Raw genomic sequence first — 25,037 nt, 5'->3', positions numbered from 1 at the left:
ACACACCTGACAGATGGGGTATGCTAACAAGACAGAGAGAGAGAGAGGGGTGTAGAGGGAGGGAGGGGGAGAGAGAGAGGGGTGTAGAGGGAGGGAGGGAGGGAGGGAGGGAGGGAGGGAGGGAGGGGGAGGGAGGGAGGGAGGGAGGGAGGGGGGAGAGAGAGAGAGAGAGAGAGAGAGAGAGAGAGAGAGGGGTGTGGAGGGAGGGAGGGGGAGAGAGATAGAGGGGTGTGGAGGGAGGGAGGAAGGGGGAGAGAGAGAGGGGTGTGGAGGGAGGGAGGGAGGGAGGGAGGGGGAGAGGGAGGGAGGGAAAGACGGGTGTGGAGGGAGGAGGGGGGCGAGAGACAGAGAGAAGAAGAAGTGATTTAGAAATCTGGAAACAAAACACATGGATACAGAAACACAGAGAGAGGAAGAAAGAGATAGAGAGACAGAGAGAGAGTCACGCTTGAGATTGAGACAAAGAAAGAGACAGAGAGTAGCGATTGAGATTGAGACAAAGAATGAGACAGAGAGAGAGAGAGAGAGAGAGTAGCGATTGAGATTGAGACAAAGAATGGGACAGAGAGAGAGTAGCGATTGAGATTGAGACAAAGAATGAGACAGAGAGAGAGTAGCGATTGAGATTGAGACAAAGAATGAGACAGAGATTATAATTATAATTTTAAAGTTCCCTTTTTGAATTCATAACTCCACCATTCAGTCCTGAAATGTAAAAAAAATAAAAAAAAAATAGTAATAGATAAAACATGGTTAACAGATCTCTCTCCTCATTGAGGGCCGGCAGGTAGCCTAGTGGTTAAAGCGTTGGGCCAATAACCTGAAATGGTTGCTAGAACAAATCCCCCGAGCTGACAAGGTCAAAATCTGTCGGTCTTCCCCTGTACAAGGTAGTTAAACCCACTGTTCCCTGGTAGGCTGTCGTTGTAAATAAGAATTTGTTCTTAACTGGCTTCCCTAGGTAAATAACAGTTAAATAAAAAATGTAACTGACAGAGCATATCACCCCCCTGAAGGCCCTACATACCAACGAAGAGCCTCATGTTCCCCACCAGTCTGTAATAGGTAATACTTAACCCTCGGTCTTGCTGCCAACATCCCCCTGAGCATGTCCACAGACCCCTGAACATGTCCACAGACCCCTGAGCATGTCCACAGACCCCTGAACATATCCACAGACCCCTGAACATGTCCACAGACGCCTTGAGCATGTCCACAGACCCCTGAGCATGTCCACAGACCCCTGAACATGTCCACAGACCCCTGAACATGTCCACAGACCCCTTTTCTGGAGGTGTGTGATCTTTGCTGGAGTCATTTGAACAGCATGAAAGATGGAAAGATGCTGAGAGACAGGAGGGAGAGAGAGAGTCAGAGAGGAGGAGTATATGGAGATATAAGAGAGAGAGAGAGAGAACAATTTTATTTGCTACCTTCATTATATTTTATTAAATTTATTATCCAAAGCAACTTAAAGTCAAGGTTGCATTCATTTGACATATTAGTGGTCCCGGGAATCAAAACCACTATCCTGGCATTAAAAGAGCGATGTTCTACCAACTAAGCTTCAAAGGACCCCATGGTTGTTTAGCCCTTGCATCCACAGCTCTGTCCAGGAATTTCAGAGTGGTTACATTTCTCCAGGCCCATAACCTCAGCTTTTATTTATTTATTTATTTATTTTAACCAAAAACAGAGGTGAGGTAATTGTGTTGTTATTGTTTTAATTAAGGACTCGAGCTTTAAGAAAACACCTGTGTTTAATTGGATCCTATGATAGGGAGGTGGTAATTGTTTTGTTATTGTTTTAATTAAGGACTCTAGCTTTAAGCCAACACCTCTGTTTAATTGGATCGTATGATAGGGAGGTGGTAATTGTTTTGTTATTGTTTTAATTAAGGACTCTAGCTTTAAGAAAATACCTCTGTCTAATTGGACCGTATGATAGGGAGGTGGTAATTGTGTTGTTATTGTTTTAATTAAGGACCCTAGCTTTAAGCCAACACCTCTGTTTAATTGGATCCTATGATAGGGAGGTGAGGTAATTGTGTTGTTATTGTTTTAATTAAGGACTCGAGCTTTAAGAAAACACCTGTGTTTAATTGGATCCTATGATAGGGAGGTGGTAATTGTTTTGTTATTGTTTTAATTAAGGACTCTAGCTTCAAGCCAACACCTCTGTTTAATTGGATCCTATGATAGGGAGGTGGTAATTGTGTTGTTATTGTTTTAATTAAGGACCCGAGCTTTAAGCCAACACCTCTGTCTAATTGGATCCTATGATAGGGAGGTGAGGTAATTGTGTTGTTATTGTTTTAATTAAGGACCCGAGCTTTAAGCCAACAACTCTGTTTAATTGGATCCTATGATAGGGAGGTGGTAATTGTGTTGTTATTGTTTTAATTAAGGACTCTAGCTTTAAGCCAACACCTCTGTTTAATTGGATCCTATGATAGGGAGGTGGTAATTGTGTTGTTATTGTTTTAATTAAGGACTCTAGCTTTAAGCCAACACCTCTGTCTAATTGGATCCTATGATAGGGAGGTGAGGTAATTGTGTTGTTATTGTTTTAATTAAGGACCCGAGCTTTAAGCCAACACCTCTGTTTAATTGGATCGTATGATAGGGAGGTGAGGTAATTGTTTTGTTATTGTTTTAATTAAGGACCCGAGCTTTAAGCCAACACCTCTGTTTAATTGGATCCTATGATAGGGAGGTGAGGTAATTGTTTTGTTATTGTTTTAATTAAGGACCCGAGCTTTAAGCCAACAACTCTGTTTAATTGGATCCTATGATAGGGAGGTGGTAATTGTGTTGTTATTGTTTTAATTAAGGACTCTAGCTTTAAGCCAACACCTCTGTTTAATTGGATCCTATGATAGGGAGGTGGTAATTGTGTTGTTATTGTTTTAATTAAGGACTCTAGCTTTAAGCCAACACCTCTGTTTAATTGGATCCTATGATAGGGAGGTGGTAATTGTGTTGTTATTGTTTTAATTAAGGACTCTAGCTTTAAGCCAACACCTCTGTCTAATTGGATCCTATGATAGGGAGGTGAGGTAATTGTGTTGTTATTGTTTTAATTAAGGACCCGAGCTTTAAGCCAACACCTCTGTTTAATTGGATCCTATGATAGGGAGGTGAGGTAATTGTTTTGTTATTGTTTTAATTAAGGACCCGAGCTTTAAGCCAACACCTCTGTTTAATTGGATCCTATGATAGGGAGGTGGTGATGGATATTTGAGCTTTTCCTCTTGTTAAGGGCTTTATGGCTGAGAATATTAGGCTTGATACCAACCTGTATTAGGTGGGTTTTGGTAACAGGAGGCTATGTAACGGTAGACATGAATATTGAAGAAACATCCTCGACAGTTTTTAATTGAGATCAAAAGGTACCGTCTGAAAACGGGACGGATTCCATATGAAACGTTACTATAGCAACCGAACAACAGGAAATATCAAACGTTGACGTAAATATGCAACAGGTGCACCAGGGCCGGCGCCAAAATGAATCAGTTGGACGAGCGTTTGATTTCTACAGGCGGGTCCGCGTTTTGTTAATGGGTTTTATAATAAAAACCACAGGCAGCTCGTGAGTTTGAAGTATTGGGAAGCTTAACATTTATCCTAAGATTTATTTTTTATTTTTTTGCCAGTTCTGATTATTTTTAGATGCGCGTTTTCATGGAACAGTTTTATTTCAATAATAACGTTTTTTGTCAACAACAACAAAATGATTTTGCCACCGGTAATTAATCATAAAAATCTGCATTAAAATTAATACAAATCTAAAAGTTAAAATTCAACTAATGCAAGAACACCAGCCTTTGCCATTTGGATACATTGGAGTTTGAACCTCAACCTAATCAGCACAGAGAAACCCCAAACATGCTCATTGCTCACATGGAGCACTCCAAACTTAAGTCAATACAACATTTTGACAAAACTCCTAATGGATGTTGTGAACACAGCAAACCACGTTTCCACTCTGTGAATGAGAACGCGCATTAACAGTGATTAATGTAACTAAATGACAGGGATTAACATATATTTACTATGCCTACTGGTTGCATGTGTAAAAGGGATTTGATAAAAAATGAACAATCAAAGGGCAAACAATTCAAACAATGAAACAATGAAGGTGCAATAATTAACGGGGAGACAGGGAACCATTCTGGTTGTCACCTTCTGACCTTAGTTCCTTTGTTATGTCTTTATTTTAGGAAGGTCAGGGCGTGAGTTGGGGTGGGTAGTCTATGTTCTTTTTTCTATAATTTGGGATCTTCTGTGTTCGGCCTGGTATGGTTCTCTATCAGAGGCAGCTGTCAATTGATTGGCAGCCTGTTTTCACTTTTAGTGTCTGTTCGTTAGTCATTAAAAAACATGAACCCTTACCACGCTGCGTTTTGGTCCTCCGATCCTTCATACTACTCCTCTTCGTCAGAAGACGAAAACCCGTACATCTGGAGAGCTGAGTGGATTCTGGTGAGCTGAGTGGATTCTGGAGAGCTGAGTGGATTCTGGAGAGCTGAGTGGATTCTGGAGAGCTGAGTGGATTCTGGAGAGCTGAGTGGACTCTGGAGAGCTGAGTGGATTCTGGTGAGCTGAGTGGACTCTGGAGAGCTGAGTGGATTCTGGTGAGTTGAGTGGATTCTGGAGAGCTGAGTGGACTCTGGAGAGCTGAGTGGATTCTGGAGAGCTGAGTGGATTCTGGAGAGCTGAGTGGACTCTGGAGAGCTGAGTGGATTCTGGTGAGCTGAGTGGATTCTGGAGAGCTGAGTGGATTCTGGAGAGCTGAGTGGATTCTGGTGAGCTGAGTGGATTCTGGTGAGCTGAGTGGACTCTGGAGAGCTGATGGGAAGGGCTCCTTAAAGGGGGGCAGGGGGGACATGTCTCCACCACATTCTGAAATTGCATTTTTGTCCCCCCCTAGTTTTATCATTGGAATGCGATACACAACGAGGCAAAGGTGTGCTTTAGGACCATGTGGGCGCCTCCGAGCATTCTGGTAGGCTGTTTGGAGTGTGTATCCGACTGGATAATAATTTAAAAAAATAATTATGTCCCCCCCCTTACTTTTAAAACCAAAGTTGTGCCCCTGCTTTTAAGTTACACTCGCAACTCAAAAATCAGCTAGGCCTAATGCCACGCGCGATGTCCAAATTGCTAGCTTCCCAAATAGGCAAAGGCCTTTGCACTTGTAATGTTAAACAATCCAGAGCTCTTCTTAAAATGAAGCTAATGATCCTCTGTCTCTAAGTCAATTTCTCTGGTAAAGTATTTTGGTTTGTTTCATTTAGACGGGAGTATTATTTAATTTTGGCAAAACATCAATTTATTTGAGGTAAAGCCAGCATCTGAACAGTGCACAGTGCACAGTGCACCCACCAACCAACTTTGCTTTCTAATCTAGTGGCTGAAACCAGAGATCTGTATATAACGACGAGATGCTCATGTCTCCGTCCTAACAATGTGAGTCGTTGTCCCAACGGGCAGGAAGGCAGGCGACAAGCTTAGGTCTGCACATTATGCCAATAGAAACGCATTGGGCTTTTCAGGACAGATTTTGGAGAGAGTGAACCATCTCGCTTTCCCTCTTCCTCTCTGCTGAAACTAGCGAGCGAAACAGCGCCCCTCTGTCTCACTATATGTAGCCCATGTATCTGATGCTGTCTGGACAGAAAAAGTATGACATGCCATATTCCTCTTGTCCAGACAGCATCAGATACACGGTCTATGCAGACAGAGACACCGCGAGGCTGTTTCGCTCGCTAGGATACTTGATCTGAGATTGACGTGTCCTTCTGTCGGCGTGTCAAATAAATGATCCAATATTACAAATATTTTATTTGGACAGGCAATGCGGTACGGTAGGACGAGCCAGATCCCCTAAGGCCCTGAGGTGGCCTGTCATCCTGCTGTTCAGGCCTTTATGTCGGTTTGTGACCTTGTTATTTCTCAAGAAGAGACCTTATTCAAAAATACCTTTACTTTTTTTTTGCTCACGTCCTCAGAATATGTCCTTAATTTGAGAGCATGTTACTTACGGATAGAAGACTATTTCAGAGAATACAATCAAACGATCAATCTACACATCACAAAACAAATCCATTTAAAAACAGAATGTTGATTTAAGATGTTTTGGATTTAAAAGCTGAAAAATGAAAGGACTTTCCTTTTGATATGATGTGAAAGAACTTGATTTGTCGAGTTTGAAGCTTCAGTTTGGATACGACTCCAACCCTCGTTAAGAAATGCTGAAATGGTGGCCTTTTTTTTGGAGGCGCTTTTCTCTCTCTCTCTTTCGCATATTTTGACTGAACATAAGTATGAGAATAACACAGCTGTTATTATATCACCCGCTATTCATTTTGGGTTGAGATTGAATAAATGAAGGTGTGTCACCGTACTACATAGAGCCATGACTACATGGAACTCTATTCCACAGTACTACATAGAGACATGACTACATGGAACTCTATTCCACAGTACTACATAGAGCCATGACTACATGGAACTCTATTCCACAGTACTACATAGAGCCATGACTACATGTAACTCTATTCCACAGTACTACATAGAGCCATGACTACATGGAACTCTATTCCACAGTACTACATAGAGACATGACTACATGGAACTCTATTCCACAGTACTACATAGAGCCATGACTACATGGAACTCTATTCCACAGTACTACATAGAGCCATGACTACATGTAACTCTATTCCACAGTACTACATAGAGACATGACTACATGGAACTCTATTCCACAGTACTACATAGAGCCATGACTACATGGAACTCTATTCCACAGTACTACATAGAGCCATGACTGCATGGAACTCTATTCCACAGGACTACATAGAGCCATGACTACATGGAACTCTATTCCACTGTACTACATAGAGCCATGACTACATGGAACTCTATTCCACAGTACAACATAGAGCCATGACTACATGGAACTCTATTCCACAGTACAACATAGAGCCATGACTACATGGAACTCTATTCCACAGTACAACATAGAGCCATGACTACATGGAACTCTATTCCACAGTACTACATAGAGCCATGACTACATGGAACTCTATTCCACAGTACTACATAGAGCCATGACTACATGGAACTCTATTCCACAGTACTACATAGAGACATGACTACATGGAACTCTATTGCACAGTACTACATAGAGCCATGACTACATGGAACTCTATTCCACAGTACTACATAGAGCCATGACTACATGTAACTCTATTCCACAGTACTACATAGAGCCATGACTACATGTAACTCTATTCCACAGTACTACATAGAGACATGACTACATGGAACTCTATTCCACAGTACTACATAGAGCCATGACTACATGGAACTCTATTCCACAGTACTACATAGAGCCATGACTGCATGGAACTCTATTCCACAGGACTACATAGAGCCATGACTACATGGAACTCTATTCCACTGTACTACATAGAGCCATGACTACATGGAACTCTATTCCACAGTACAACATAGAGCCATGACTACATGGAACTCTATTCCACAGTACAACATAGAGCCATGACTACATGGAAATCTATTCCACAGTACAACATAGAGCCATGACTACATGGAACTCTATTCCACAGTACTACATAGAGCCATGACTACATGGAACTCTATTCCACAGTACTACATAGAGCCATGACTACATGGAACTCTATTCCACAGTACAACATAGAGCCATGACTACATGGAACTCTATTCCACAGTACTACATAGAGCCATGACTACATGGAACTCTATTCCACAGTACTACATAGAGCCATGACTACATGGAACTCTATTCCACAGTACTACATAGAGCCATGACTACATGGAACTCTATTCCACAGTACTACATAGAGCCATGACTACATGGAACTCTATTCCACAGTACTACATAGAGCCATGACTACATGGAACTCTATTCCACAGTACTACATAGAGCCATGACTACATGGAACTCTATTCCACAGTACTACATAGAGCCATGACTACATGGAACTCTATTCCACAGTACTACATAGAGCCATGACTACATGGAACTCTATTCCACAGTACTACATAGAGCCATGACTACATGGAACTCTATTCCACAGTACTACATAGAGCCATGACTACATGGAACTCTATTCCACAGTACTACATAGAGACATGACTACATGTAACTCTATTCCACAGTACTACATAGAGACATGACTACATGGAACTCTATTCCACAGTACTACATAGAGCCATGACTACATGGAACTCTATTCCACAGTACTACATAGAGCCATGACTGCATGGAACTCTATTCCACAGGACTACATAGAGCCATGACTACATGGAACTCTATTCCACTGTACTACATAGAGCCATGACTACATGGAACTCTATTCCACAGTACAACATAGAGCCATGACTACATGGAACTCTATTCCACAGTACAACATAGAGCCATGACTACATGGAACTCTATTCCACAGTACAACATAGAGCCATGACTACATGGAACTCTATTCCACAGTACTACATAGAGCCATGACTACATGGAACTCTATTCCACAGTACTACATAGAGCCATGACTACATGGAACTCTATTCCACAGTACTACATAGAGACATGACTACATGGAACTCTATTGCACAGTACTACATAGAGCCATGACTACATGGAACTCTATTCCACAGTACTACATAGAGCCATGACTACATGTAACTCTATTCCACAGTACTACATAGAGACATGACTACATGGAACTCTATTCCACAGTACTACATAGAGCCATGACTACATGGAACTCTATTCCACAGTACTACATAGAGCCATGACTGCATGGAACTCTATTCCACAGGACTACATAGAGCCATGACTACATGGAACTCTATTCCACTGTACTACATAGAGCCATGACTACATGGAACTCTATTCCACAGTACAACATAGAGCCATGACTACATGGAACTCTATTCCACAGTACAACATAGAGCCATGACTACATGGAACTCTATTCCACAGTACAACATAGAGCCATGACTACATGGAACTCTATTCCACAGTACTACATAGAGCCATGACTACATGGAACTCTATTCCACAGTACTACATAGAGCCATGACTACATGGAACTCTATTCCACAGTACAACATAGAGCCATGACTACATGGAACTCTATTCCACAGTACTACATAGAGCCATGACTACATGGAACTCTATTCCACAGTACTACATAGAGCCATGACTACATGGAACTCTATTCCACAGTACTACATAGAGCCATGACTACATGGAACTCTATTCCACAGTACTACATAGAGCCATGACTACATGGAACTCTATTCCACAGTACTACATAGAGCCATGACTACATGGAACTCTATTCCACAGTACTACATAGAGCCATGACTACATGGAACTCTATTCCACAGTACTACATAGAGCCATGACTACATGGAACTCTATTCCACAGTACTACATAGAGCCATGACTACATGGAACTCTATTCCACAGTACTACATAGAGCCATGACTACATGGAACTCTATTCCACAGTACTACATAGAGCCATGACTACATGGAACTCTATTCCACAGTACTACATAGAGCCATGACTACATGGAACTCTATTCCACAGTACTACATAGAGCCATGACTACATGGAACTCTATTCCACAGTACTACATAGAGCCATGACTACATGGAACTCTATTCCACAGTACTACATAGAGCCATGACTACATGGAGCTCTATTCCACAGTACTACATAGAGACATGACTACATGGAACTCTATTCCACAGTACTACATAGAGACATGACTACATGGAACTCTATTCCACAGTACTACATAGAGACATGACTACATGGAACTCTATTCCACAGTACTACATAGAACCATGACTACATGGAGCTCTATTCCACAGTACTACATAGAGCCATGACTACATGGAACTCTATTCCACAGTACTACATAGAGACATGCCTACATGGAACTCTATTCCATAGTACTACATAGAGACATGACTACATGGAACTCTATTCCACTGTACTACATAGAGCCATGACTACATGGAACTCTATTCCACAGTACTACATAGAGCCATGACTACATGGAACTCTATTCCACAGTACTACATAGAGCCATGACTACATGGAACTCTATTCCACAGTACTACATAGAGCCATGACTACATGGAACTCTATTCCACAGTACTACATAGAACCATGACTACATGGAGCTCTATTCCACAGTACTACATAGAGCCATGACTACATGGAACTCTATTCCACAGTACTACATAGAGACATGCCTACATGGAACTCTATTCCACAGTACTACATAGAGACATGACTACATGGAACTCTATTCCACTGTACTACATAGAGCCATGACTACATGGAACTCTATTCCACAGTACTACATAGAGCCATGACTACATGGAACTCTATTCCACAGTACTACATAGAGACATGCCTACATGGAACTCTATTCCACAGTACTACATAGAGCCATGACTACATGGAACTCTATTCCACAGTACTACATAGAGCCATGACTACATGGAACTCTATTCCACAGTACTACATAGAGCCATGACTACATGGAACTCTATTCCACTGTACTACATAGAGCCATGATGACATGGAACTCTATTCCACATCAGGTGTACGTGAGGTTGCAGCTAGAATCAGATTAAACTATATTCAAAACACTGGACTGTGAAGAGACACAAAGGCAAACACACACAAACAAATATGCACATGCTAGCACACATGCTAGCACACATACTCCACACACACACACACGCACACACACACACACACACACACACACACACACACACACACACACACACACACACACACACACACACACACACACACACACACACACACACACACACACACACACACACAATACTAATGTCATGTGGACATGTTGTGGACGTGTTGTGTTGTGCGTTGATGTTGTGGATATGTAGTGGTGTAGTAATGTTATATGTTAATGTTGTACATGTTGTGTTGTGCATATGTAGTCGTGTTACTGTTGTATACTGTTTTGTTTTATATGTAATTAATGTGTTTGGACACCAGGAAGAGAAGTTGCTGACTTGTTTGCATCTAGTGGGGATCCCTAACAAAATACAATAAAACACATTCATGTGGATGCAACGGGATGAAATGGATGAAATTGCAATATTTATTGCTGTAACTTGTTTCCATTATATCTCAAGTGTTTGCGGCTCATCCAGACGAGGGTTGGGAAAATTCTGGTAACTTCCCCCCCCCAAAAACTCCTGCTTAGAGGATTTCTGCTTATCCCTTTTGCTTCCGAGAATCTTCAAACCAGAATTTTGCAACCCTAATCCAGACAAGTCTGAATGTCCGTTAGTGAGCTATTCAGCAAAGCACACCATCTCCTGAATAGCATTTTTTTGTTTGAGTTTGTAGCAATAATTAATGGAAATGGATGGACAGGTAAAAGTTTATTTGAGATGAACTATCCTTTTCAGTGGTTATTCTATGTGGGTTGCTAATACAGGTTCTATTACTACTGAAGAGAATAAAACAAAAACAAAGGAAGCTTCCCATCAACACCATTTTATTAATATGCAGATTAAAAATATACAATTTTCAAATTCAAGCTTCAGCAAATGTTCTTTAGCATAAACAACAAGCTGGCTAGCATATCAACTGCCTTTCGCATCAACAACAAGTTGGCTAGCATATCAGCTGTCTTTAGCATCAACAACAAGCTGGCTAGCATATCAACTGTCTTTCGCATCAACAACAAGTTGGATAGCATGTCAACTGTCTTTAGCATCAACAACAAGCTGGCTAGCATATCAACTGTCTTTAGCATCAACAACAAGCTGGCTAGCATATCAACTGTCTTTAGCATCAACAACAAGTTGGCTAGCATATCAACTGTCTTTCGCATCAACAACAAGTTGGATAGCATGTCAACTGTCTTTAGCATCAACAACAAGCTGGCTAGCATATCAACTGTCTTTAGCATCAACAATAAGTTGGCTAGCATATCAACTGTCTTTAGCATCAACAACAAGCTGGCTAGCATATCAACTGTCTTTAGCATCAACAACAAGTTGGCCAGCATATCAACTGTCTTTAGCATCAACAACAAGTTGGCTAGCATATCAACTGTCTTTAGCATCAACAACAAGTTGGCTAGCATATCAACTGTCTTTAGCATCAACAACAAGTTGGCTAGCATATCAACTGTCTTTAGCATCAACAACAAGTTTGCTAGCAAATCAACTGTCTTTAGCATCAACAACAAGTTGGCTAGCATATCAACTGTCTTTAGCATCAACAACAAGTTGGCTAGCATATAAAATGTCTTTAGCATCAGCAAATTAACCATTCATTAATAATTAGAAATAGCTACGTAAAATGCAGTTCATGAGTAAACATACTGTTACAATCTTCATTACAGCAACAACCATTTATGCAAACACTGTTTATCTCTTTTTAATATTAATTACAACAACATTTTTTTTTGCTAGATTTGGCTTTTTTGAGAATTTTCTGTTGACATTCAAGTGGTCTGGAAATGTAAACTAATGGAAATACTCTGATAACTTTCCCAGAATTCCCTGTTATTCCAGAAAAACCTGGTTGAAAGATTCCAGGAATCAGGAGGGAATAAGCAGGACATCTGGAATCCCCAAACCAATACTTTTTGGGAAAGTTACCAGAATTTTGCAACTTTAGGAAAGATTCTACCTGCACCTCTGTACACAAACAGCACGCATACAGACTCAAGAGGCAAATATACACCAATAACATGATTCATATATAAAGACAGGAGTCTTAGAAGTGTCTTAGATAGATGACTGTAACAATACTTATATACCTTTACATACCTTTATATAGCATGTCTATATATACAGAGTAACACCACCATAAAAATAGAATGAATATAATTAATTATATTTCTATACACACCACGTCATATATAATTATATATTTTAATTTTGCTGTAGTTTTGCTTTTCCCTTTAAGTAAAATCTTACTTTTAACACTGTGCTGCTCCAAAACACATTGTAATACAAAATATTGTTGCTTCTTTTTCTTTCTTTTTTTTACAGGATGACAAGCAAAAATCTGTATATGTGGAAACCTCAGGCAGCATCATCATCTCAAATGATTATTTCATCGGTAACAATGAATAAAGGCTTCAAACAAGCAAGTCTCTGTTACTGATGTGTTGCCCGTTCCTACACCTGCAAGGTGATAGAAAACAAACAGTAAAGCACCATCAATGACTAACACGCTCTATCCAAGATGGTGGATAGCATTTATAACAGACTTTGTATCTAAGGCCATGGAGTAGGATAAGTTGTTCCTCAACAACAAAATAAAACAGAAATACACAAAGAAACCTCCACTTACAGTAATTACTTACAGCATAGAAACAGACAAAAAAAGCATCCGTACAACAATAGGAAAAAAATGACAACAACATCATTAATCAACCAATCAATCAACCAACCAACAATGGACTCAGAGTGGAGAGAAACGTGCGCAAAAACAAAAAACTGTCGACTTCGTCCTTGAAGCACACAGACCTAAAGTCACAGACCTAAACTCTAAGCTTTAATCGGCCCGAAAAATGATCAATCAACTAAAATATGACAAAATGACATCCATGTTTACCAAAGACATAGAGAAGTAGAGCCCCTTAGTCCCGAGTAGAAAGTCTGTTAGAATACATGACCCTGCTGTCCGCTCCGGCACAGATCCGGGTCAGGCACCAACCAGGCCATTCGCACATTGCCCCTGCCCCGGGCTACCTCTGGCCCCCAGGCTCTGCCCCTGCCCCGGGCTACCTCTGGCCCCCAGGCTCTGCCTCTACCCTGGCCCGTCCCCGTTCGGCCCCAGCCCAGGGGGCCGACGCGCTGCTAGAGGGTAGTGATCTGCGTGAGCTCTGTGTTGGAGTTCCCTGTCCCTTGGTGGTGATTGTTCTGGGGCTCCTGGCAGACCAGGGGCAGCTCCACGCCTAGTCATGCGGGGTTTGTATTCCCGTCCGCCGTTTTGCAGTTGTAGGCAACTTCCCGGGCGATGCTCCTCATCCGACCAGACTGCTGCCGGCTGTCCAGGCGGAATGGACCAGGGTGGCAGAACTCCCTGAAGCACCTCTTGAAGTTCTCGTCCAGGAAGGCGTAGAGGACTGGGTTAAGACTGCTGTTGACGTAGCCCAGCGCGATACAGAAGTGCATCAGGGCCATGGTGAGGAGGCTACCCAGGTTGAATCCTAACAACTGGGCCAGAGCCATGATCTGGATGGGGGTCCAGCAGACCACGAAGGCTGCCACTACGACCAGGACCATGCGGGTGATGCGGCGAAGGTTACGGTCCTTCTCCTTGGAGCCGGACAGGATGCGGACGCTGCGGAGGCGATTGACCATCAGGCTGTAGCAGACACTGATGATGGTAACCGGGATGAGGAAAGAAAAGAGGAAGACGCAGGTGCCGAACACCGGGTCCCAGTAGCTACGGGGGTCTGGGAGGACTATGTTACATTCTATACCTAGGAGAGAGACAGGAGACATGGTTAGGGTTAGAAACAGGACATAGGGGTTAAGGTTAAGGTTGGACATAGAGTCCCATTAGCTACGAGGGTCTGGGAGGACTACAATACACTCTAAACCTGGGAGGGAGACAGGACAGAGGGTTAATGTGAGGGTTAGGACATGAGGGTTAGGACATGAGGGTTAATGTGAGGATTAGGACATGAGGGTTAGGACATGAGGGTTAATGTGAGGATTAGGACATGAGGGTTAGGACATGAGGGTTAATGTAAGGGTTAGGACATGAGGGTTAGGACATGAGGGTTAATGTAAGGGTTAGGACATGAGGGTTAATGTGAGGGTCAGGACATGAGGGTTAGGACATGAGGGTCAGGACAGGATGGTTAGGACATGAGGGTTAGGACAGAGGGTTAGGACATGAGGGTTAGGACAGAGTGTTAGGACATGAGGGTTAGGACATGAGGGTTAGGACATGAGGGTTAAGACAGAGGGTTAGGACAGAGGGTTAGGACAGGATGGTTAGGACATGAGGGTTAGGACAGAGGGTTAGGACATGAGGGAGAGGACATGAGGGTTAGGACAGAGTGTTAGGACATGAGGGTTAGGACAGAGGGTTAATGTGAGGGTTAGGACATGAGGGTTAGGACAGAGGGTTAGGACATGAGGGTTAATGTGAGGATTAGGACATGAGGGTTAGGACATGAGGGTTAATGTAAGGGTTAGGACATGAGGGTTAATGTGAGGATTAGGACGTGAGGGTCAGGACATGAGGGTTAGGACATGAGGGTTAGGACATGAGGGTTAAGACAGAGGGTTAGGACAGAGTGTTAGGACAGGATGGTTAGGACATGAGGGTTAGGACAGAGGGTTAGGACATGAGGGAGAGGACATGAGGGTTAGGACAGAGTGTTAGGACATGAGGGTTAGGACAGAGGGTTAATGTGAGGGTTAGGACATGAGGGTTAGGACAGAGGGTTAGGACATGAGGGTTAATGTGAGGATTAGGACATGAGGGTTAGGACATGAAGTTTAGGACATGAGGGTTACCTGAGGGTTAGGACATGAGGGTTAGGACATGAGGGTTAGGACAGGAGAGTTAGGACATAAGAGTTAGGACATGAGGGTTAAGACATGAGGGTTACCTGAGGGATAGGACATGAAGTTTAGGACATGAGTGTTAGGACAGGAGAGTTAGGACATAAGAGTCTCATGTCCTAAACCTCACTGCCTAAATACAGTGGGGCAAAAAGTATTTAGTCAGCCACCAATTGTGCAAGTTCTCCCACTTAAAAAGATGAGAGAGGCCTGTAATTTTCATCATTGGTACACTTCAAATATGACAGACAAAATGAGAAATAAACAGGAAAATCACATTGTAGGATTTTTAATTAATTTTTTTGAAAATGATGGTGTAAAATAAGTATTTGGTCATGCTGCCAAACATACCCTCGTAAAACTGACTATCCGAGCAATCCTTGAATTCGGCGATGTCATTTACAAAATAGCCTCCAACACTCTACTCAGAAAATTGGATGCAGTCTATCACTGTGCCATCCGTTTTGTCACTGAAGCTCCATATACTACCCACCACTGCGACCTGTATGCTCTTGTTGGCTGGTCCTTGCTACATATTCGTCGCCAGACCTACTGGCTCCAGGTCATCTATAAGTCTTTGTTAGGTAAAGCTCCACCTTATCTCAGCTCACTGGTCACCATAGCAACACCCTCCAGTAGGTATCTCTCACTGGTCATCCCCAAAGCCAACACCTCCTTTGGCTGCCTTTCCTTCCAGTCAATGACTGGAACGAATTGGAATGAATTGCAAAAATCACTGATGTTGGAGACTTATATCTCCCTCACTAACTTTAAGCATCAGCTGTCAGAGCAGTTTACCGATCGCTGCAGCTGTACACAGCCCATCTGTAAATAGCCCATCCAACCAACTACCTACCTCATCCCATATTTGTTTTGGTTTTTCTGCTCTTTTGCACATCAGTATTTCTACTTGCACACCAGTATATCTACTTGCACATCAGTGGAATTGTTTTTAACAAACCCTGGCAGCTGAAGGGAGCAATCCTGAACTTCAAAAGACAATTTCTTAGTTGCTATTTAAAAAAGAAACACTTCACATCATTGATGTTTAGAAGAAGCCTCTTTCTTTCTCTCTGGTGTGATTATGACCCCCCCTCCTTTTAACCCCCCCCCCTTTCAAAAAACCCTAACTAGTCTGCTTTCCAAACGGAACAAGTCTAACACCTTTAACCTCATCTGAACCTCAATGTCTTTTCAAAAAACTATCTAGTCTGCTTTCCAAATGGAACAAGTCTAACACCTTTAACCTCATCTGAACCTGAATGTCTTTTCAAAAAACTATCTAGTCTGCTTTCCAAATGGAACAGGTCTAACACCTTTAACCTCATCTGAACCTGAATGTCTTTTCAAAAAACTATCTAGTCTGCTTTCCAAATGGAACAAGTCTAACACCTTTAACCTCATCTGAACCTGAATGTCTTTTCAAAAAACTATCTAGTCTGCTTTCCAAATGGAACAGGTCTAACACCTTTAACCTCAATCGGAACCTCAATGTCTTTTCAAAAAACTATCTAGTCTGCTTTCCAAATGGAACAGGTCTAACACCTTTAACCTCATCTGAACCTCAATGTCTTTTCAAAAAACTATCTAGTCTGCTTTCCAAACGGAACAAGTCTAACACCTTTAACCTCAATCGGAACCTCAATGTCTTTTCAAAAAACGATCTAGTCTGCTTTCCAAATGGAACAAGTCTAACACCTTTAACCTCATCTGAACCTGAATGTCTTTTCAAAAAACTATCTAGTCTGCTTTCCAAACGGAACAGGTCTAACACCTTTAACCTCATCTGAACCTGAATGTCTTTTCAAAAAACTATCTAGTCTGCTTTCCAAACGGAACAGGTCTAACACCTTTAACCTCATCTGAACCTGAATGTCTTTTCAAAAAACTATCTAGTCTGCTTTCCAAACGGAACAGGTCTAACACCTTTAACCTCATCTGAACCTCAATGTCTTTTCAAAAAACGATCTAGTCTGCTTTCCAAACGGAACAGGATTATGCCAAGTGTCTCTCCTGATGATCACATAGGGAAACTACAGTACTTCACTAATCAGACCCAATGCATCTCCCTCAATGGCCACACCTCAGGCTTACTGTTACATCATCCAGCCTTGACTTGCTGCAGTACAGTGCCAAGCCTGTTTGTTTGTCCCTAACAAACCTCCTTACTTGCTTCAGTGAATTGCTAATTTACAAGCCCTTAACCAACTATGCAATTTTTAGAATTTTAAGAGAAAAGAATAACAAATAATTAAAAGAGCAGCAGTAAAATAACAATAGCAGGGCTATATACACGGGGTACCGGTACAGAGTCAATGTGGAGGCTATATACACGTCAATGTGCAGGGGCACCAGTGTCGAGGTAATTGAGGTAATATGTTCATGTAGGTAGAGTTATTAAAGTGGCTATGCATAGATGATAACAGAGAGGAGCAGCAGCGTAGAAGTGTGTGGGGGGGAGGGAATGCAAAAAATTTGTTCTATTAGAGTTTCAGGAGTCTTATGTCTTGGGGGTAGAAGCTGTTTAGAAGCCTTTTGGACCTAGACTTGGCGCTCCGGTACCACTTGCCACGTTTTAGCAGAGAGTACCGTCTATTACTTGGGTGACTGGAGTCTTTGACAATTTTTAGGGCCTTTCCTCTGACACTGCCTTGTACAGCGGTCCAGGATGGCAGGAAGCTTGGCCCCGGTGATGTACTGGGCCGTTTGCAGTAGCCTCTGTAGTACCGTACGGTCGGAGGCCGAGCAGTAGCCATACTAGGCATTGATGCAACCCGTCAGGATGCTCTCAATGGTGCAGCTGTAGAACCTTTTGAGGATCTGAGGACCCATGGGTTTTGTTCACGGCTGTCTCGGTGTGCTTGGACAAGTTAGTTTGTTGGTGATGTGGACGCCAAGGACCTTGAAGCTATCAACCTGCTCCACTTACAGCCCCGTCGATGAGAATGGGGGGCATGCTCGGTCCATCTCTTCCTGTAGTCCACAATCATCTCTTTTGTCTTGATGATGTTGAGGGAGAGATGGTTGTCCTTGCACCACACGATCAGGTCTCTGACCTCTTCCCTGTAGGCTGTCTCATCGTTGTCGGTGATCAGGCCTACCACTGTTTTATCATCGGCAAACTCAATGAGGGTGTTGGAGTCGTGCCTGGCCGTGCAGCCATGAGTGAACAGGGTGATAGAGCGAGAGTGGTGTTTGTCAGACCATGAGACATCACTGTCACGACACTATATCTGACCGGATAAATAACTCCTCTATATCTGACTGGGAAAATAACCCCTCTATATCTGACTGGGTTAATAACTCCTCTATATCTGACTGGGTAAATAACCCCTCTATATCTGACTGGGTAAATAACCCCTCTATATCTGACTGGGTAAATAACCCCTCTATATCTGACTGGGTAAATAACCCCTCTATATCTGACTGGGGAAATAACCCGTCTATATCTGACTGGGTAAATAACCCCTCTATATCTGACTGGGTAAATAACTGCTCTGACTGGGTAAATAACTCCTCTATATCTGACTGGGTTAATAACTCCTCTATATCTGACTGGGTAAATAACTCCTCTATATCTGACTGGGTTAATAACTCCTCTGACTGGGTGAATAACCACTCTACATCTGACTGGGTTAATAACCCCTCTATATCTGACTGGGTTAATAACTCCTCTATATCTGACTGGGTTAATAACTCCTCTATATCTGACTGGGTAAATAACTCCTCTATATCTGACTGGGTTAATAACTCCTCTGACTGGGTAAATAACTCCTCTTTATCTGATTTGGTTAATAACTCCTCTATATCTGACTGGGTTAATAACTCCTCTGACTGGGTGAATAACCCCTCTATATCTGACTGGGTTAATAACTCCTCTGACTGGGTGAATAACCACTCTAAATCTGACTGGGTAAATAACTCCTCTGACTGGGTTAATAACTCCTCTATATCTGACTGGGTTAATAACTCCTCTGACTGGGTAAATAACTCCTCTATATCTGACTGGGTTAATAACTCCTCTATATCTGACTGGGTAAATAACCCCTCTATATCTGACTTGGTTAATAACTCCCCTGACTGGGTGAATAACCCCTCTAAATCTGACTGGGTAAATAACTCCTCTGACTGGGTTAATAACTCCTCTATATCTGACTGGGTTAATAACTCCTCTGACTGAGTGAATAACCCCTCTATATCTGACTGGGTTAATAACTCCTCTGACTGAGTGAATAACCACTCTACATCTGACTGGGTTAATAAAACCTCTGACTGGGTAAATAACTCCTCTATATCTGACTGGGGTAATGACTCCTCTATATCTGACTGGGTTAATAACTACTCTATATCTGACTGGGTAAATAAATCCTCTATATCTGACTGGGTAAATAACTCCTCTATATCTGACTGGGTTAATAACTCCTCTATATCTGACTGGGTATATAACTCCTCTATATCTGACTGGGTAAATAACCCCTCTATATCTGACTGGGTATATAACCCCCCTATATCTGACTGGGTTAATAACTCCTCTATATCTGACTGGGTTAATAACTCCTCTATATCTGACTGGGGAAATAACTCCTCTGACTGGGTAAATAACTCCTCTATATCTGACTGGGTAAATAACTCCTCTATATCTGACTGGGTAAATAACTCCTCTATATCTGACTGGGTTAATAACTCCTCTATATCTGTCTGGGTTAATAACTCCTCTGACTGGGTGAATAACTCCTCTATATCTGACTGGCTAAATAACTCCTCTATATCTGACTGGGTTATTAACTCCTCTATATCTGACTGGGTTAATAACTCCTCTATATCAGACTGGGTTAATAACTCCTCTATATCTGACTGGGTAAATAACTCTGTAACGACGTTCTTCGTTTGTCGAAAGAGAGTCGGACCGAAATGCAGCGTGTTTGTTACTCATGTTTATTAGTGGAAACAAATAACGAAACTATACATGAAATAACGAATAAATACAAAAACAACAAAACAGAACGTGAAACCTATTACAGCCTGACTGGTGAAACTAACACAGAGACAGGAACAATCACCCACAAAATACAAAGCGAAACCCAGGCTACCTAAATACGGTTCCCAATCAGAGACAACGAGAATCACCTGACTCTGATTGAGAACCGCCTCAGGCAGCCAAACCTATGAAACACACACCCCTAATCAGCTACAATCCCAATAACTAAAAACCCCCACTATATACAACAAACAATAAACCCATGTCACACCCTGGCCTGACCAACTAATTAACTAAAACACAAAATACTAAGACCAAGGCGTGACAGAACCCCCCCCCCCTAAGGTGCGGACTCCCGAACGCACCTCAAAACCATAGGGAAGGTCCGGGTGGGCGTCTGTCCATGGTGGCGGTTCCGGCTCCGGAAGTGGACCCCACTTCATAAATGTCATTGTTCCTCCCCTTCGCGTCCTGGGATGATCCACCCTCGCCGCCGACCATGGCCGAATAGTCCTCACCCAGAACCCTACATAACAGAGGAGCAGCTCGTGACTGAGGGGCAGCTCGGGACTGAGGCAGCTCGGGACTGAGGGGCAGCTCGGGACTGAGGGGCTGCTCGGGACTGAGGGGCAGCCCAGTACTGAGAAGAAGCCCAGTACTGAGAAGAAGCCCAGTACCAAGAAGAAGCCCAGTACCGAGATGAAGCCCAGCCAGGCAGTTGAATCCGGCAGATCCTGGTTGACTGGCGGATCCTGGCTGACTATCAGATCTGGCAGATCCTGGCTGACCAGCGGATCCTGGCTGACTGGCTGATCCTGGCTGACTGGCGGATCCTGGCCGACTGGCGTTTCCTGGCTGACTGGCGGATCCTGGCTGACTAGCAGATCTGGCAGATCCTGGCTGACTGGCGGATCCTGGCTGACTGGCAGATCCTGGCCGACTGGCGGATCCTGGCTGACTAGCAGATCTGGTAGATCCTGGCTGACTGGCGGATCTGGAAGAGTCTGGTTGACTGGCAGATCTGGAAGAGTCTGGCTGACTGGCAGATCTGGAAGAGTCTGGTTGACTGGCAGATCTGGAAGAGTCTGGCTGACTGGCAGATCTGGAAGAGTCTGGTTAACGGGCAGATCTGGAAGAGTCTGGCTGACTGGTAGATCTGGAAGAGTCTGGCTGACTGGCAGATCTGGAAGAGTCTGGCTGACTGGCAGATCTGGAAGAGTCTGGCTGACTGGCAGATCTGGAAGAGTCTGGCTGTCTGGCAGATCTGGAAGAGTCTGGCTGTCTGGCAGATCTGGAAGAGTCTGGCTGACTGGCAGATCTGGAAGAGTCTGGCTGTCTGGCAGATCGGGAAGAGTCTGGCTGACTGTCAGATCTGGAAGAGTCTGACTGACTGGCAGATCCTGGCAGACTGACGGCTCTGGCTGCTTCATGCTGACTGATGGCTCTGGCTGCTCCATGCTGACTGGCGGCTCTGGCTGCTCCATGCAGACTGGCAGCTCTGGCTGCTCCATGCAGACTGGCAGCTCCTTGCAGACTGGCAGCTCTAGCTGCTCCATGCAGACTGGCAGCTCTGGCTGCTCCATGCAGACTGGCAGCTCCTTGCAGACTGGCAGCTCTAGCTGCTCCATGCAGACTGGCAGCTCTGGCTGCTTCATGCAGACTGGCAGCTCCTTGCAGACTGGCAGCTCTAGCTGCTCCATGCAGACTGGCAGCTCCTTGCAGATTGGCAGCTCCTTGCAGACTGGCAGCTCTAGCTGCTCCATGCAGACTGGCAGCTCCTTGCAGACTGGCAGCTCCATGCAGACTGGCAACTCCATGCAGACTGGAAACTCCATGCAGACTGGCAGCTCCTTGCAGATTGGCAGCTCCTTGCAGACTGGCAGCTCTAGCTGCTCCATGCAGACTGACAGCTCTGGCTGCTCTAAGCAGACTGACAGCTCTGGCTGCCCCATGCAGACTGACAGCTCTGGCTGCTCAATGCAGACTGACAGCTCTGGCTGCTCCATGCAAACTGGCAGCTCTAGCTGCTCCATGTAGACTGACAGCTCTGGCTGCCCCATGCAGACTGGCAGCTCTGGCTGCTCTATGCAGACTGACAGCTCTGGCTGCTCCATGCAAACTGGCAGCTCTAGCTGCTCCATACAGGCAGGAGGCTCCGGCAGCGCTGTAGAGGAGGAAGGCTCTAGAACCGCTGAACAGGCGGGAGACTCCGACAGCGCAGGAGAGGGAGAAAGAGCTGGCTGCGCTGAACAGGCGAGGCGCACTGAAGGCCTGATGCGTGGTGCTGGCACTGGTGGTATTTGGCCGAGAACACGCACAGGAAGCCTATTGCGGGGAACTGCTACCGGAGGGCTGGGGTGTGGAGGTGGTACTGGATAGAGGACAGGCACAGGAAGCCTGGTGCGGGGAGCTACCATCGGAGGACTAGTGTGTGAAGGTGGCACAGGATGGACTGGACCGTGAAGGTGTACTGGAGAGCCTGAGAGCAGGACTGGCACAGGACGTGCAAGGCTAGGTAGGTACACAGGAGGCTTAGTGCGTGAGGCTGGCACATTTTTCACCAGCCGACTAACACGCACCTCAGGACTAGTATGGAGCGCTGACCCAGGTGCCATTAAATCCCCGACACGCTCCGTCGGACGAATATTGTACCTAAAGTACCAAACTAGCAACTCCCTCATTAATTTCTACCCAATTTCCCCATTAACTCCTTCACAGTCTCTGCTTCGCTCACCTCCAACACCGATTCTGGTCTCCTCCTTGGCTCTTCACGATAAACAGGGAGAGTTGGCTCAGGTCTGTCTTCTGACTCAGCCACTCCCCCTCTGAGCTCCCCCCCAAGAAATTTTTGGGGCTTCGCTCTGCGCCGCCGTGTCTTTTTTTCGACTCCATTCTCCTATAGCCCTCTTCGCACTGCTCCAGCGAATCCCAGGCGGGCTACAGGCACTCTCTCTGGGTCGGCCGCCCACCTGTCTATTTCTTCCCACGTCGTAATATCCATACTGTACTCCATTCTGGGCTGCTCCTGTTTCCATCCACGTCGCCGTGCTGCCTCCTCATACCAGCGCCTCTCCGCTTCAGCCGCTTCTAGTTCCTCCTTAGGGCGGCGATATTCACCAGGCTGAGCCCAGGGTCCTTTTCCTTCCAGCTCCTGTTTCCTCTTCGCCTGCTGCACCTTTGGGCGGCTACACTCCCCTGGTTTAGCCCAGGGTCCTCTCCCGTCAAGGATTTCCTCCCATGTCCAGAAATCCTTAATACGCGGCTCCTCTTTGGGCTGCTCCTCTTTGGGCTGCTCCTGCCTGTTGACACGCTGCTCGTTCCGTGTGTGGTGGGTGATTCTGTAACGACGTTCTTCGTTTGTCGAAAGAGAGTCGGACCAAAATGCAGCGTGTTTGTTACTCATGTTTATTAGTGGAAACAAATAACGAAACTATACATGAAATAACGAATAAATACAAAACAACAAAACGGAACGTGAAACCTATTACAGCCTGACTGGTGAAACTTTCACAGAGACAGGAACAATCACCCACGAAATACAAAGCGAAACCCAGGCTACCTAAATACGGTTCCCAATCAGAGACAACGAGAATCACCTGACTCTGATTGAGAACCGCCTCAGGCAGCCGAACCTATGAAACACACACCCATAATCAGCTACAATCCCAATAACTAAAAACCCCCTTTAAATACAACAAACAATAAACCCATGTCACACCCTGGCCTGACCAACTAATTAATTAAAACACAAAATACTAAGACCAAGGCGTGACAAACTCCTCTATATCTGACTGGGTTAATAACTCCTCTGACTGGGTAAATAACTCCTCTTTATCTGACTGGGTTAATAACTACTCTATATCTGACTGGGTAAATAACTCCACAATATCTGACTGGGTAAATAACTCCTCTGACTGGGTAACTACCTCCTCTATATCTGACTGGGTAAATAACTCCTCTATATCTGAATAGGGTAAATAACTGGGTTAATAACTCCTCTATATCTGACTGGGTAAATAACCACCCTATATCTGACTGGGTATATAACCCCCCTACATCTGACTGGGTTAATAACTCATCTGACTGGGTAAATAACTCCTCTATATCTGACTGGGTTAATAACTCCTCTATATCTGACTGGGTTAATAACTCCTCTGACTGGGTAAATAACTCCTCTATATCTGACTGGGTTAATAACTCCTCTGACTGGGTAAATAACTCCTCTATATCTGACTGGGTAAATAACTCCTCTATATCTGACTGGGTTAATAACTCCTCTGACTGGGTAAATAACCCCTCCATATCGGACTGGGTTAATAACTCCTCTATATCTGACTGGGTTAATAACTCCTCTATATCTGTCTGGGTAAATAACTCCTCTATATCTGACTGGGTTAAT

General features: G+C 44.0%; 1 protein-coding gene across 1 annotated transcript in view; it reads right to left on the bottom strand.

The window, feature by feature from the left end:
* Positions 1–11,595: 11,595 nt before the first annotated feature.
* The window catches only part of LOC135527690 (nociceptin receptor-like), a 67,708-nt gene continuing 54,266 nt past the window's right edge, over positions 11,596–25,037 (bottom strand). The window contains exon 4 of the mRNA XM_064956191.1: positions 11,596–14,564. Coding sequence (XP_064812263.1) covers positions 14,038–14,564 — 527 coding nt within the window. The 3' untranslated portion in view covers positions 11,596–14,037. The remainder of the gene's footprint in view (positions 14,565–25,037) is intronic.

This window comes from Oncorhynchus masou, chromosome 33 (assembly GCF_036934945.1).
Source record: "Oncorhynchus masou masou isolate Uvic2021 chromosome 33, UVic_Omas_1.1, whole genome shotgun sequence".
Taxonomy (NCBI): domain Eukaryota; kingdom Metazoa; phylum Chordata; class Actinopteri; order Salmoniformes; family Salmonidae; genus Oncorhynchus; species Oncorhynchus masou.
The sequence above is the reverse complement of the archived record's forward strand: the minus strand, read 5'-3'. Positions and strand labels throughout refer to the sequence as shown.